This window comes from Stegodyphus dumicola, chromosome 4 (assembly GCF_044657685.1).
Source record: "Stegodyphus dumicola isolate Sdum_Otavi_A_Nest chromosome 4, ASM4465768v1".
NCBI lineage: Eukaryota > Metazoa > Arthropoda > Arachnida > Araneae > Eresidae > Stegodyphus > Stegodyphus dumicola.
This window is the reverse complement of record NC_140771.1, coordinates 233978133-233994521: the sequence shown is the minus strand read 5'-3', so window position 1 is coordinate 233994521 and position 16389 is coordinate 233978133. Positions and strand designations below refer to the sequence as shown.

General features: G+C 31.9%; 1 protein-coding gene across 1 annotated transcript in view; it reads right to left on the bottom strand.

The window, feature by feature from the left end:
• The window catches only part of wal (electron transfer flavoprotein subunit alpha wal), a 28827-nt gene extending 13678 nt beyond the window's left edge, over window positions 1-15149 (bottom strand). The window contains exons 1-6 of the mRNA XM_085816075.1: window positions 15055-15149; window positions 14906-14963; window positions 14449-14604; window positions 9773-9854; window positions 9598-9680; window positions 6769-6868 (exon numbers count right to left, since the gene is read on the bottom strand). Coding sequence (XP_085672201.1) covers window positions 6769-6868; window positions 9598-9680; window positions 9773-9854; window positions 14449-14604; window positions 14906-14938 — 454 coding nt within the window. The 5' untranslated portion in view covers window positions 14939-14963; window positions 15055-15149. The remainder of the gene's footprint in view (window positions 1-6768; window positions 6869-9597; window positions 9681-9772; window positions 9855-14448; window positions 14605-14905; window positions 14964-15054) is intronic.
• Window positions 15150-16389: the final 1240 nt, after the last annotated feature.

Below are 16389 nucleotides of genomic sequence, written 5' to 3'. Positions count from 1 at the left end.
AAGCAGGTGTTCTTAATATCATGGTGGCTTTCAAGTCAAAAATAAATGACCCAAAAAAGAAGAAATTCAGAAGTGCTTATTTACATAACAACACTTTTATGAAGTGATTTTAAACATTTCTGTTTTTTCCATAATGGTATCAAAATAACAGCTATAAGTTTTGGTACATTTCAGTTTTGGTGAGAAACAGACATATACACACAAGCAATTCATTCAATGTCTGTGATTACCAATCTGCACATGTATACATAGTTTACATTTTGCATGGATACATAGTTAATGTTCCTTCAGCTAGTGAAAATTTTCTGTTTCTTATTGCTAAACTTTAATACACTTAATATTTTCTATCATCCATCTTAGGGAGATGGCAGAACAAAAAACGTAGGGCTACATCTAACCATCACTTGGTCCTGCAAGCAGACTATAAATAAATGTGCAGAAATCCCATTGGCCATGATAATGTGTTTAACACATTATTACATTTAATAATGTGTTTAACACATTATTACCACCAATTTCTGGATTGTAGTCACCAGCAAATGTTGGTTTAAGATAAATTTCAGGTGTTTCTATTTATTGTTTATTTATATAAATTGCTAACAAAACTGCATTAAATAAAAAAACATCAATTTATATTATTATATAGAAACACCAATATATAATAATATTTATATATTGGTGTTTTTATATTATAACATATAAACACCAATTTATATTTTTGTTCATGTGTGGAGATCGTCCCCTGAAACCACCAATTTTCGAATTTTTTTCTCCTCTTTCCGAAATTTTTGAGTGAAAATCAATTGATTACTGATCTTTTACCTCTAAATAACACAAAATGACTGTAGAATCGTACATGTTTTAGGTCTTTGTACTTCAAATCGGATGCCTTTTAAAATTCGTTTTCAATGAGACAAAATAACTTCCTTTCATTAGTATAAACAACTTTAAATTTCAAAAGTTATTCATTGCACATCATGATTTCTATCACAAACAATAAAAAATTGCTATAATTAAACTGCATATATAAAAAGAACCCTCTATATGTATAGCATTTGCTTTGTGGTTTCAGGGCGCGACCACTGAGCCACTAGAACATTGATTGTGTCACAATGCTCTAAAGGCTCGGTGGTCGCGCCTTGAAATCACTGCTCTTCACAATGGCGTTTGCTTGCTTCTCAAATAGGAATGTTTATTTTTGCCCGGATATAGATAGGGGTTTTTGAAATCACAGAGTTATTTTATTACTAAACAATACATGCATCTGTCCAGTAAAAAAGTCTTTCTTTTCCAGAGACTTTCCTCTGACCTCGACACACTTGCTCCCCAAGCTAGTATTGTGATTTTATAAATTATTTCCTGTGATTTAAATTTAATGGAAATATACTTTGTTATAATTAAAAATAGAAATCGCATAAAGTTTCATTTAAATTAAAAAAATTTTCTGAATATTTTGAGGCAAAATACGAATAAAATAAGTATGAATGGAAAACGAATGATCCGTACCAAAGCCAAAAAGACCAAGCCCCTCCCCAATTAACATAAAAAAAAAAAAAAAATTTCATGTGCCATATTAAAAGAAACTAAATAATGCTGAGCATATACCACTGAAGATCCAGGCAATGTATATTTTGTAGCACAAGGAAGAAACCTCATAGAACAAGATACATGTGCGAAACATGCTATGTGGGTCTATGCATGTACCAAAAATATAAAACATGCTTTGAACAATGTCACAAAAAAAAATTTGTTCTTTGAAATTTTTTTTAAAAAAGTCTTTGTTTATTTTACTGAGTCTTTTTTATCCATTGAGCCAAACGTCCTTATTACGTAGGAAATTTTAGTTTCACAGCTATAGAAAAATCATACAAATGTTTATTTTTTAAATTTTTTCTGACGATTTACTTTGTAAAATAATGTAAAAAAATTACATATAATGCAACTGTTACATACATTTTTTTAAAAATTCGTAAATTTCGTCATTTATTGGAAACGCGCACGTAAAAAGGTAAGTTTTTTTCCCTACTATCTCAGTAAGTTTCAAAGTCCTAGACGCACAGTGGTTTCACAGTGAGACCACCACCCACAGAACAATGGGCAAGAGTAGATTTTTTTTAATTCATATATTATTTGTCTCTAGGATTATAACATTCAATTTCTATAGTTAAAAAAGTTATAAAAATAATATTGCGTGTATCAAAGGGTTAAATAAAATGTGTACTGTAGTCACTGAAACACATTGATTCCTGTTTCTCACTATGACCACTGTAACACAGTAGCACTAAATGAAGTTTTTTAAAACGATATACGAGGGATATTCAGAAAGTAAGGAACGTTTTGGAATTAAAAAGAAACTAAGTACAAGAAAAAAAAATTATTATATGCATCAGAAAGAGCGACTAAAATTCTACTTTTCTACATAGTCACCAAACAAACTGAGGCACTTATCATAGCGGTGGACAAGCTTTGAAATTCTTCGTCCTAGAATTCTGCCGCCTGCGATCTCAGCCACTCAGTGACGCGCACCCGCAGCTCTTTGTCATTGTCAAAGTGCTGTGTTGCTAGCCAGTTCTTCATTCTTGGAAACAAGTGAAAATCACTAGGTGCAAGAACGGGACTATAGGGAGGATGAGGAAAAACCTACCATTTGAATGAATTAAGGAGTTCTTGAGTGCGGTTTGCCGTGTGAGGTCGGACATTGTCATGCAAAAGCAAAATTTTGGACATCAACTTTCCTCGGCGCTTGTTTTGAATTGCTCTTCTAAGTTTGCGCAAAGTTTGACAGTACCGCTCAGAGTTTATTGTGGCACCACGTTCGAGAAAATCAATCAGAAGCACACCTTGCCTATCCCAAAACACAGTCGCCATAAGCTTCTTTGGTGACAAGGTTTGCAAACATTTTCTTGGTCTTTTGGGGGAACTTGTGTGCCCCCACTGCATGGACTGTAATTTTGTCTTGCAATTCACGTGTCTCACCCACGTCTCGTCACCAGTTACGATTCGATCCAGTAATGAATCGCCATGTCTGTCATAAGCCTCCAAAAATGTCAAAGCTGCCTCCATTCGCTGACCTTTATGGTGGTCTGTAAGCAATTTCGGCACCCATCTTGCACAAAATTTGTGGTAGCCTAGTTTTTGTGTGACAATTTCAAACAACAAAGTCTGTGAAACTTGTGGAAAACTAGGCAAAAGCTCTGTTGTTGTGAAACGGTGGTTTTCACGAATCTTTTGATCAACTTTAGCGACCAGTTCGTCGGTCACAATGCTAAGGCGTCCACACTTCTCTTCATCGTGAACATTAGTTCGGCCATTTTTAAACTGAATGCACCATTTCCAGATTGAACTTTCATTCATTACGTTGTTTCCGTACACTTCACACACTTGCCGATAAATTTCCATAGGTTTTAGGTTTTTTGCCAACAAAAACCGCATCACATAAATTTGAATATTGAAATAAAACGGGCAGCGTGGAAATGTTCCCATTGTGATGGCTGGACGCCGACTGAGATGCTGAGCACGCAGACACCAAAATACATATGATCGGCGTGCACCTAGCGACGTCAGACGGAAACGTTCCTTACTTTCTGAATAGCCTACGTAAAATTTCAACAGCCTCAGCCCATAAATAAAGACACAGCACACAAAAGTTAATCTGAAATCATCAAAATAACAGTAGACATGTTTCTAGCGTTAATAAAAATAATTTTAAAGAATTGCAAATATTTTTTATTAATGCAATGTTTTAATGCTTTATTAATTTCTGCCAATTTGAACTAGCTATAACCAATTTCACTAGCAAGACAAAAACTATTTTGTTTGCAGAAAGGCAATTGTGACCAGATGACTAAACAAGAGAAAAAGTGATGAACTTAGTATAATATATCTATATTAGTGCCTCAAAACACTGACCAGTTCTTACAACATAATAATTGATTGAAAAAAAGATAAAAGAGTTGAGGGGGGAAATCTTCTTTAGAATTTATGTAACATACTTATCAATATGTTTCTCTTACTTGTATATTTCTCTGTTAAAACTTTCAGCACATGATTTAGAATCTTCCGATTTATTTACATAATTCTATCTCTCCCAAAAGTTTCTTTGGAAAATTTTTATGTTTTCTCAGAACCCTAAAGATAGTTAGTTTCCTTTTATTCATGCATTTAAAATCAATTCATTCATATTTCAAAATCTGTTACCTTTCCCTCTCACTGACATAAAACAATAAATAAAGATCAGGTGATGGTATATCATAAATAGATCACCTGGACAAAAATTAATCCTAAACAAGCAAGCGCATTTTACTGAACAGCAGAAACGGCAAATTAATCAATAAAAATAAAAAAAGTGGGTGGATATAGAAAATATTAGCATTTTCTGGAGATTCAGTATTCATAATACATTCATAAAATTGTAAATATAAGAGGTCTTCAACTTTGAGGGAACGCACGTTCCTCTTTCTCTGAAAAGCATGAAACACAAAGTATGTTGTTTATTTAAATTAATTTCTTATAAAATTGCATAAAATAATACAACATCTGTTTCTCATGATAAAAATTAATGTTTGACAAAATATAAATTTTGAAAAAGTGCATACTTTATGAAACTTGAATACTGAAGATATGATATATATCTAAAACGAAAATTGGGATAAAATGATTAGTAATTTTGTGCATTTTGTGAAAATACAGCGCAATTATTTTTCAATATATTCATTAAAATGGCTTTGTGTGTGCAACACTCAATCACTTAAAAAATATTGTCAATTGAGTAAAACAATTTTTTTATCATATTATTGCATCACACAAGTTGTCTGAAAGTAAAAGTATTTCTGTTAACACGCAGTTTTTGTTTCAAGCAAAACAAGCATGTATTTCATGGCTTCATTTCATAGTTGAGAATACTGGGTGACTTTGAAGTGAGATGTTCAAAGTTTGTGCAATTTTTTGAAAGCACCACTATTAGTTTATCTGAATGAGTGTAGTTTCAAACTTATTGTCATATGTATTTCATGGCTTGATTTCATAGTTGAGAATACAGTCAAAATTCGTTAATGCGGACTCTTCGGAACTTCGGCGATTCCGGATTATCGGTTTTTCCAGATTATAGATCATCAGTTTAAATCTGGTAAGATGGCATGTAGAAATTATAAAATTAAAAATATGAAACCATAATTTATGAAATAAAGAACAATTATGATCTAAAAGGTATCAAAATTTACAAAAAAAAAAAAGCTTAATATTTATTTGTTTACTTTATTAAACATTTCTTTTAACGTAAGTTGTTTAAGTTGCTTCGTTTTTTATGTGATAATACATTCTCTTTAATTCTATAAACAGACATAACTTCTTGTTCAGTTACAAAGTTCCGCTGTTCAAGTCCTATAATTGCTGTGTCTACCGACTAATTTGTCAATCAAAATTTTTTCGTTTTCAATAACCTCTGTCACTTTCTTCTCTATCGGAAGCGAATTATAATGACAAGGAATTTGATTTAAATCATATCAAAGACGGAGCACATCGAGATGAAATACATTTAGTAAGGAATTATAAGCCAAATAAAATAAAAACGTCTGCCCTGAAGATAAGGATAGTGCTGACAGATCAACTTCCAATTCATTGCGTACTGCTGCGTTAAAGATAAACAAAGTTTAAATACACAAACGTTAAAGTTTAGATAAACAAAGGATATGCCTTTATCCATTTTTTGCAGCAATTCCACTTTTTGTTTTATGAACTTCGAAACATACTTTCGGTTTGTAGATCCTTTACATATTAATAAATATATATCAGAAATTCTATTTGACATAATCGAAAGTTCAAGCTTACTTTTATAAAATTGCTCTAACAGTCTGCAGAAAATAATAAGCCGGATCCAATTCGAAGATTAAGGAACAACGCAATCTGCAACATTAACTGAAATAGATAATTAGATAATTTTAGCTTAGCTTATACCGTCCGTTGTACATTAAACGCGCACTCGTAAACATATTTTGCGCACACGCACAAGCATATTCGCAGCCGTAAATGTCTTACGCGCATGCGTCAAAGCGACGCATGCGCAGAAAGTTTGTAGCTTTGAGGTCCGGATTATAGATCATTCCGGATTATGGGTGTCCGAATTAATGACTTTTGACTGTACTAGGTGATTTTGAAGTGATATGTAATGAAGTTTGTGGAATTTTTATGAAAACATCACTATTGGTTCATCTGGATCAGTGTAGTTTCACTTATTTGGAGTAATGGTACATAAGGATACTGGCAGCTATACCGCAAAGTTTAAATCGCAAATGTTTAAAATATGCTGACATTAATGATGTTTAAGCTCGTTCAGAAAGTCTGGAATGGAAACAAATCTGATAGATATTAAAGGAAACAGGAAAATTTGTCAGCAACGATTATTTCCAAAAGGACAGCTTTCTGTGGACCCAACCCTGGGAATATCTGCCGATTGCCAATGAAATGTTAAATTATATATCATCATAAAAGGTAGAATAATAATACAAATAAATAGTACTTAAGACAATAATCAATAATGCTATTAACATCTGTTTATAACTAATTTAATTATACGTTCTTCCTTTGTTTCCCTTACAAAGTTTAATACATCACATAATCTTACACTCACTATTTTCAGGCAGTGAAAATAATAATAAAAAGGAGGCAAATACATTAGTACATTAGTAAATACGGTATTTGAAAAGATAATAATAAAACTTAACTAATAATATTAACATAAAACTTTTCAAATGCATAAACTTAAGAAATAACCTGCATATATTGTTCTGATAAATGTGTCTGGATCTTTAATACCAATAACTTCAGATATAGGAGAAACGTCCAGCTTGGCAGCCACTCTTGGAATCAAATTCTATATTTAAAAATTATTAAATACAGAAAATTGTAATCTTTCAGATAATATATGCAAATAAATTTCACTTTTAAAATTAAATACATAACCAAAACCCTTGTACCATCTAATGGCATTCTAACTCAGGAGGCTTATAAGTTAACCATAAAAATCTGACTGGTATACTTCTTGAGATTTATGCCTTCTGCACATTAAAATTCAATACATTTTTTTATTTAAATAAGTTATATCTAATACTAAGCATTATCTAAAAATGTATAAAAATTTTTATATAATTTATTTTAAGAAAATTTCCATCTCATGCCTTCACATTATCAATTATATCTCTAGAACAAGATTCCACATATTGACAATTTTTATCGTACTGTAAAGTCTGCAGCAACAGCTAAACTCTCAAAAAGAGCTCTTTCTATGCTCAAACCCACTATGACTGATGGGCTCTGGAAAGTAGGGGGAGATGGAAATCAACACCCTGGAAATTTTATGAAAAACCTTTCTACCATGGAAATCACAATACAGACTTACAGCCCCCCAAAAAAAGGCTATGAGATTGAACATGTACGAAAAATACTCCAATTTAAACATTAAATAAACAGTCCTGAAATCATTCTAAAAATGTGTAAACACCCTCTGTATTTACAACTAGTTTTGATATTTTGTCTCTTGAAGGAGTATAATTTCTTATACAGTCAAAAGTCGTTAATCCGGACTCGTCGGGACTTCGGCGATTCCGGATTATCGATCATCAGTTTAAATCTGGTAAGGTGGCATGCAGAAATTATAAAATTAAAAATATGAAACCGTAATTTATGAAATAAAGAACAATTATGATCTAAAGGGTATCAAAATTTACAAAAAAAAAAAAAAAAGCTTAATATTTATTTGTTTACTTTATTAAATATTTCTTTCAATGTTAGTTGTTCAAGTTGCTTCGTTTTTTATGTGATAATACATGCTCTTCTATAAACAGAGTTAATTTCTTGTTCAGTTACAAAGTTCCACTGTTCAAGTCCTATAATTGCTGTGACGAGAATACCAACTAATTTGTCAATCAAAATATTTTCATTTTCAATAACCTCTGTCATTCGAGGAATTTGATTTAAATCATATCAAAGACGGAAATACTACATTTAGTAAGGAATTATAAGCCAAATAAAATAAAAACATCTGCCCTGAAGATAAGGATAGTGCTGACAGATCAACTTCCAATTCACTGAGCTGCCGCAGCGTTAAAGATAAACAAAGTTTAGATGAACAAACGTTAAAGTTTAGATAAACAAAGGATGCCTTTATCCATTTTTTGCAGCAATTCCACTTTTTGTTTAATGGACTTCAAAATATACTTTCGCTTTGTAGATCCTTTACATATTAGTAAATATATATCAGAAATTCTATTTCGCATAATCGAAAGTTCAAGCTGACTTTATAAAATTGCTCTAACGGTCTGCAAAAAATAATAAGCCGAATCCTATTCAAAGATTAAGGAACAATGCAATCTGCAACATTAACTGAATTAGATTATTTTAGCTTAGCTTATATCGTCCGTTATACATTAAACACGCATTTGTAAACGTATTTTGCGCACACGCGTACTCGCAGCCGTAAAGGTCTTACGTCAACCCGACGCATGCGCAGAAAGTTTGTAGCTTTGACGTCCGGATTATGGGTGTCCGAATTAACGACTTTTGACTGTATGTTAGTTGGCAAAATCAGAAATGCTTTTAACTTTTAATGATTTTACATTATTTCAGGAATTCTCCTCCAGGAATATAGATACAGAAAATTATCATATAATTATAGTTACTGATCAAAGCCTTAAAATTTAAGTCAAAAGAAAGTTTAAATTTTTAATCTGAAAAATTAATTTCTATTGAATAAAATAGCACTCATGAGTTTCCTGACAAAATACTACAATTATCAGGCAAGTTATATTCAAAATGCCTTACATAAATTTTAATGTGATAATTAATAAATTATATGAAAACTGTCAGATTTATTTAAATTTATTTTTACTTTTATATAATAATTTAGATTACTTCATAAATAAATTATTTCAGTTTCTTAAATCAAAATTAGTTTTTAATGGTCTCTGAAAAATAAAGCAAATCATTTGAAGGCTATATACCTTAATTTTAAAAACTATGGACTCTGTGGAAAATAGACTCATGTCTACATTATGCAGAAAGATAATCATGAAAACACAGCTTACCATTCTAAGAATTATAGAAACCACTACTGTGGTTTGTTTTATATGTGGTATTGTGTCTTATATATATATTACACTATCATAATCCATTTCAGTTCATTTTTCAAAGAACTTAGAACAAAACTTCTAAGCAACTCTTAACGAATGTTCAATTCACAAAAGAATTTTGAGGCATCATTTTCATTCGATTTTATCTCTAATTAGTTTGATTAATTTATATTATCTTGACTCAATGGCTCTTAGCTCTATTTTTCCATCTTATTCAGCATTACAGTTACACATAACACATGATACTGAAAATGAATTTTGAACCGTGAATATAAAGGCAAAATGATAGAAGTGGACCAGGCCACTGCCACACAGAGTGGTAAAAGCAATTATTGAGTTTTATCAATACTTTCTATGTTATGAAATCTATTAAAGGACTTTTAATATTAAATACTGTCTTATTTCACAAAATACAATTTTAATACATTTAAATTTATTTAGCATGTGAAAATATGCAAATTTATTTAGAAGTTACCTTTCCAAATGCAGATGCTCCAGCAATAATATGTGTGAAATTAAACTGCTTCTGAGCAGCTAGCACTAATGAGGTCAAACTTTCTACAATATATAAGAATATTTCTATATAAGAAATTATACAAATATATTTATTAATATAATACTTTAATATCTATGATGTAAATTTAACTCACCAGGTAATAAACCCTTAAAAGCTTCATTTTCTGCATTAAGAATTTTCTTTACACCATCTGCCTTTGTCAGTTCTTCTACTACCTGAAAAGTATAAATGAATATAGTTTTTAAAATGTTACAAAATCTTTAAAATCTCCAGTATGAAAACATTCAAAAGACTCCACTTAAATACTAATATTAAAAAAATCCAGCAAAACACCTTGGTTGATTTGGTTCTCACAACACTGCATGTGCATCTTCTGATCAAGTGAATGGCTACAAAATTCCATATCCAATTTCAAAAATGATGGAAGCATATCCACAAGGCAACACTGGTGTATATTTCATGGCCATGAATATGCCAATGGATAGTCATTTTAGAGATGGATGTACCCGAATGGAATTGATTTATGTATAGCACGACTTAATCAAAATGAAGAACAAAAACTGAATTTGTGTCGTGATACAAGTTAAGAAAGGTACAAAGGTTGAAAACACGAAACATCTTAAGATATGTACACAGAAAGCACTTCAACTCTCAGGATAGTAAAAAAGTGGTATGAAAGATTTTTGGGGATTTTAACTTCAATGAAAAATCTGCTCTGGACAGCCTTTCAGCAAAATTAATGAGAACATGCGTGTCTCAGTCAAAACTTATCCAAAAGATTGCAATTGAGGAGATTGCACAGAGGCTTAAGCTTGGCAATTCATCTGTTTTTTGCCATTTCCAGAAACCTTAATTCATTTAACATCTTCCCTTACACATTTTTTTGGAAAAAATTGCAAAAAATCATCACTTTTTTTTTATTTTATTATTAAATACAAGGAAACGAAACAAAACAAAATAAGATTTTAAGTTGAATTTTTAATTTTTTACATGTGTAAAAGCATTTAGTTTTAATATTAGTTTACTATCCCGTAAAAGCATTTAGTTTTAATATTAGTTTACTATCCCGAGTTATCTCGGGCAAATAAAAAAATTAAATATTAGTCATTGTATGAGAGTTTATGAAACAAGGGATAACGCAAAATGATACCTGACATTCTATACACTGGTATTTGGTCTTTTTTCTTACTGGCTTACCTCTGGAATCTCTTTTATGGGAGCACAGAGAACACTGTCTCATTGGATGCGATTTTTTTTTTTTTTTTCAGTAGCAGGAATAACATTTGGAAAATGCTTTGAGGTTATAATCACTATCAGAAAAATCATCGCTTTCGCTATCTTGCATCGTCGCCATTATTTTACTTTTTTCAATGCAACTATCATTCTTTATACGTTAATTATCCACAAGCCGACGTCTACTAGACAATAGGGAAAACACTTGACCAGTCCCGCCAAAAGAACCGCGAAACCAACAAAACTTGGCAAACTGCCAATAAAAGCTGACTATTTCCTTTCATTTCCTCCAGGCCGAGTAAAACCGTGATAAAACAAATCGTACTGACAAATTCTGCTTTGCCCGAGTTTTCTCGGGATAATAATTAACTGCAATATATATGAACCCGGGATAACTCTGGATAATCAGGCAAGCGGTTAACACCTACATTTGCCATGACGTCTGCATCATCTAATGAAAAATAAGAAAGTGCATGCCAACTTCAGTAATTTTTGTTTTGTTTTTTTTTTTTAATAAAAGCCATGAAAAGCAGCTACTGTTATATTCCGGCAGCAAGCCTCCTCCAGGCACCTAAATCTGCTACAGCTCTCTGTTCTCTCCCGTCTTTTTTTTTTTCATTCCAAGTTTTATAAGACAACAGTAGCTCTATTTAGACGTCTGACTGGACATGACCAATTGCAAGACCAACTCTACAGAATTGGAGTGGTAGATTACCCAAACTGTTTTTTTTTTTTTTTTTTTTTTTTTTTTTTTTTTTTTTTTGTGAGAATCTGACCAGATTATGATTTCTGAATATTTAAATAATTGTATTACACATTCTTGGTATGAGAACATAGTTAAAAAGTACTGGAGAGCACATTAGCTAATGGCTTAAGCACTAATGTTTGCATTTGTAAAATAATTAAATAATATTCCAGCATATAATGCACATCTATAATTTCAAACTGTTTTCTTAGGTATATTCTCCATATAACATGCATCCTTTTCTTTATCAAGAAACCTGAAATGTACATGTACGTATTCTACTGTCGCTTTTAATTTCCTCTGAATGGTTATTAATACACATGTCAAGAGGCCATTGACTGAACCTGTGTGATTTCAAATCAGAACACCTTATTTTCGAATAACATTCCACAGAGCATTAATCTTTAGTACGCAGTTCCAATCGAGTTTTATCTGAACATGTAAATAACTGCTTATCTTTTTTAAGTCATTTATTCGAAGATTTCTCCCAGGCTTTCAGAAAATTTTATTCTGAATTGACGAGCAATAAGAAGAACATTACGAGTGAGGAAAACGCTTGAAAAAGTAGATAATTCTGCATACAGGGTAGGTTATATTCAATGCAGGCATGCACAAGAATGTGATTCTAGATTTTTGAAAAAAGGGAAATACAATTTGAGTTAAGAATGCACTTCTGTCCTGAATAAACTCACAGAATTGACAGTCACAGGTTTTGTCTTTCTGCACTCATTTGAAGCCATGATTTTGAAGTGAACATCAAAAATCACATTTGCTTTACCTGAAATACGGTTGAGCTAATCTTTTGTTAGAAGTAAAGATAGCTCTTTCAAAAAGAAACAAACACAGTGCTCTTCAAATGCAAAGTCATTCAATTCGTGAAAGAAAATGGAAATTGTGATGTAGCAAGGATCTTTGGTATTGATGGAAGCTCCAAACATGACAGTTGAGAAAAATCAAGTCACAATAATTAATACCTCAAAAAATACACTTTGTATAAAAACTAGAACAGCCTATCCTAGAAATGTTGCGAATTGGATCCTAGATGATCGTCAGACTTGATTAATTGTAAGAAGAAACAGTATATGTTTATTTGCCTTAAAGTGAGCAAAAAATAATGCAAAAAGCAAATATCTTAAAGCAACTTATAGTTGATTTATGGCAAGGAATAATTTAGTTCTTGGAGAAAAAACAACAGTTTCACAAAGGCTTCCAAAAGATTTGTACAAGTTGATAAATTCCCAGAAGTATGCTATTAACCTACGAAGGGAAAATTATTTACCGTCACATATTGCAAATATGAACGAAACTAGAGTAATATTTGATATGATATGAAATAAAACGATGAGAAAGGAAAAAGGTTCACATAATAACAACAGGTTATGAAAAATCTCACCTCACCTAATTTAGGTTTCAGATGTACAAAACTGAAACCTATAGTTATTTTTAGCGTGTTCAGGACCAGCAAAAGAAGAAAGAAGTGCATCCCCTAGGCCTGCATGCTTTGAAAGTACACATACTCACAGGACTGGGCGATTTTCCCTGTTAACACTAATTTCGTTTAAAAATTCATCATTAATACAATTAAATAAATTAAAATTTACAGCTTATTATCATTGATAGTATCTAAATATACTGTAATGAAATTTTCATGATATTTTAAAAACCATTGCAAATTTTAAAGAAAACTGCTTTATTTTAATATTACAAAAATTACACATATGCACTGTTGAGAAAAAAAAAAAAAAAAAAAAAAGGACACTTTAAAACACTGAACAAATCACTAGTACAGATATTTGATATGTCCAACTAATTTCATAAACATAACAAAATTAATGAATTATTCAAATTTATGAAGTCCAACTAGTGTCTATCCTCCTGAAAGAATCGAACATGACCAGTTGTTTAGATGTTCAAATTTCCCACATCCAACAACAACAATAAAAAAACTCAGAACTGAAACTGCATACTGAAGATCAATGCTGTGTGGAATGTTATTCGAAAATATAACAGACTTCAAATGCTATCTAGCGTCATTTAAAATCTTAAATAAGATGTTCTGATTTGAAATCACACAGGTTCAATCAAGGGTCTCTTGACATGTGTGTATCAATACAATACAATAAGTAGCTGTTGGAAGGTGAAAAAACATCTACAAAAGGAGACCAAATGCATCAATCATGCCAGTCCAGAAATAGCCTAAGTGGATAATAAAAATAGCGAATAAAATTTTTTACTTCTGAAGCACAGAAAACTGCTAAGATTTTTTCATAATTTTAAAGGAGCCCACTTACATCAGCGACAGATAGAATTTGAAAAGCATGTACTTCCTGACTTCAGTAATATGAATATAGACAAAGAAATGAAAACAAGTTTCTCAATTTTTGAATGCAGAACTAATAAATGGGAAAAGTGCAGAATCGCCCACTGCTTGGCACGTTTCTAAGAATTGCACATACTCGATATCTATGTACATATCAACATATTTTCACTTAAAAAAAAATCATCACAGAATTGCACAAAAATGGCATTGTGCACTCCCTTGACTATCCATGTACACATCGAGCTATTTTAACTTAAAAAGTCAAAGAAAATCGACAAAAATCCAATTCTTCTTACTCTTGTAAAAAGCACCAAACAAATAAGTGGGCGATTCTGCACTTTAGCCCTAATAAACACCAAATTCAATAATATGGCTCAAATTATTGTTTTCGTATTAAAAAGTAACGCAATTCACTGAAAAAAAATATTTTAACACATTCAATTAAATGCTGCAGACAATAAAATTTTACACTTACAAAATAATAATTTTCAAACTAACTATGAAAACTTACAGATGCTGTTTTAGTGCCAGCTACCAGCAATGCGACTTCATTTCCTATCTGTTTAGCTGCAGTTATTGCACTAAGAGTGATGGGCACCAACTTACCATCATTATGTTCAGCAATCACAAGAGTACTTTGATACCGTCTCAACAGTAAAACGCTGAACTGAAAATATAATTAATTAAATTTATCGAATGATATAAAGAATTAGAAGTCTCATTATTTACTCAGTAACATTAAGAATTTTTTAATTTTCGACATATAAACAATCGAAAACTACTTAAAGTAATGCAAGAACTAGCTAAAAAAAGTAATTCTTAGCATAATTATTATGTCGAAACTTATGATGAAGGCTGCTTAATAACAGAGCAGAACCACAGACTTTTAAATACATTAAAAATCTCATTCCTTATCCAAACTAATATTACGTAAGTTCAAAAAACATAAGTATGCTATAGCTAGCTACCTGATTCAGTCTTCCACGGCTTGCATTAAACATTTTTTGTCACTGAAATCCACAGGTTCTAAGATAAAATAGTCAAAGATAATTATATGATTTAAAGTACATGAAATATTACAAATTTTTCAGTGTTACACAGCAAACATTTGACACACCAAAGATCAAAGCCTTCCACGGATTACAAACTAATCAAACAGAAATAATGACGACAGATATCTGTGCCTCTAAGCGCTAATTTGTAGGGATTTCTTCTTCTTCTTCTACTACTTCTTGAAGCTCGGCTTCCCTTTGATGCTCAAATGAAAGAATTTGTAGGGATTTGTTTGGTGTTCCCTACGAATTCTTTACTAAGCATACTACCATGGATAAGGCTCCTCTAGATATATAGGTATATAGGTATTAACCATGGAGGAAGACCATTATTCACTTCCCGCCAGCTGATGTGGTAAAAGTTTATTCAGACATAACACAATTTTTGAGAACGCAAAAAATGGAAAAGAAAGCTTAATTAAACGTGCTGAAAATTAATGTGAGGAAAGGATACGCATAATAAAAAAAATTGTTCCAAGCTCAGATGGATATCGCAATTTATTCGGACAAAACAATTACAAAGAAAGAAGCAACTTTCGGATGCAAGGCATTAACAACCCTGAGTCAGAAACATAAAGTTCTTAGATAGTATCTTGAGGTATAGAGTGTCAGCTACGGCCAAGGCCAATGGCCTTGCTACGGCTCAACTAAGATAGTTTGAGATAAAGTTCTGGGTAACGGCACGCTCTCCTGATCGGGTGGTCTGACTGGCCTAGTTGGATTCATCTTGGAAAGTTGTCCATGAATAGGCTGACAGGTTGACCTAAGGCTCCTATATACCTCAGACTAAGGCCTATATACGAACCTAAGTATGCTATAGCCTTACAAATTAGCGCTTAGGCACAGATATCTCTCGTCATTATTTCTGTTTGATTATTTGTAATCTGTGGAAGGCTAGTTGGTCGTTGGTGTTGTGTCAAATGTTTGCGGTGTAACTCTGAAAAATTTGTAATATTTTATGTACTTTAAATCACATAATTATCTTTGATTATTTTATCTTAGAACCTGGGGATTTCAGTGACAAAAAATATTTAATGCAAGCCGTGGAAGACTGAATCAGGTAGCTAGCTATAGCATTCTTATGTTTTTATATACCTTAGGTATAAAGGAGCCTTAGGTTGACCCTGCAATATTAAAAATTCCCTGTCCATCCTAATATTATAATACCAACAAAACAGACCTCAGATAACATCAACAAATTTTACTACGTTGAGAATGATGTTGAGGACAATAAAAAATGTCTGGTATGGTAGAACACGATTTCCATGGCGGCCAATCCAGTTACGGCAGACGTGTGAGATTTCACATGAAGAGCAAAGTTCATCAGACACTTCTCGCTCGCCATTTGTTCCTAGTGAGAATTGTAGCCCAGCACTGAAGACAGCACTGTTAGTTAGACT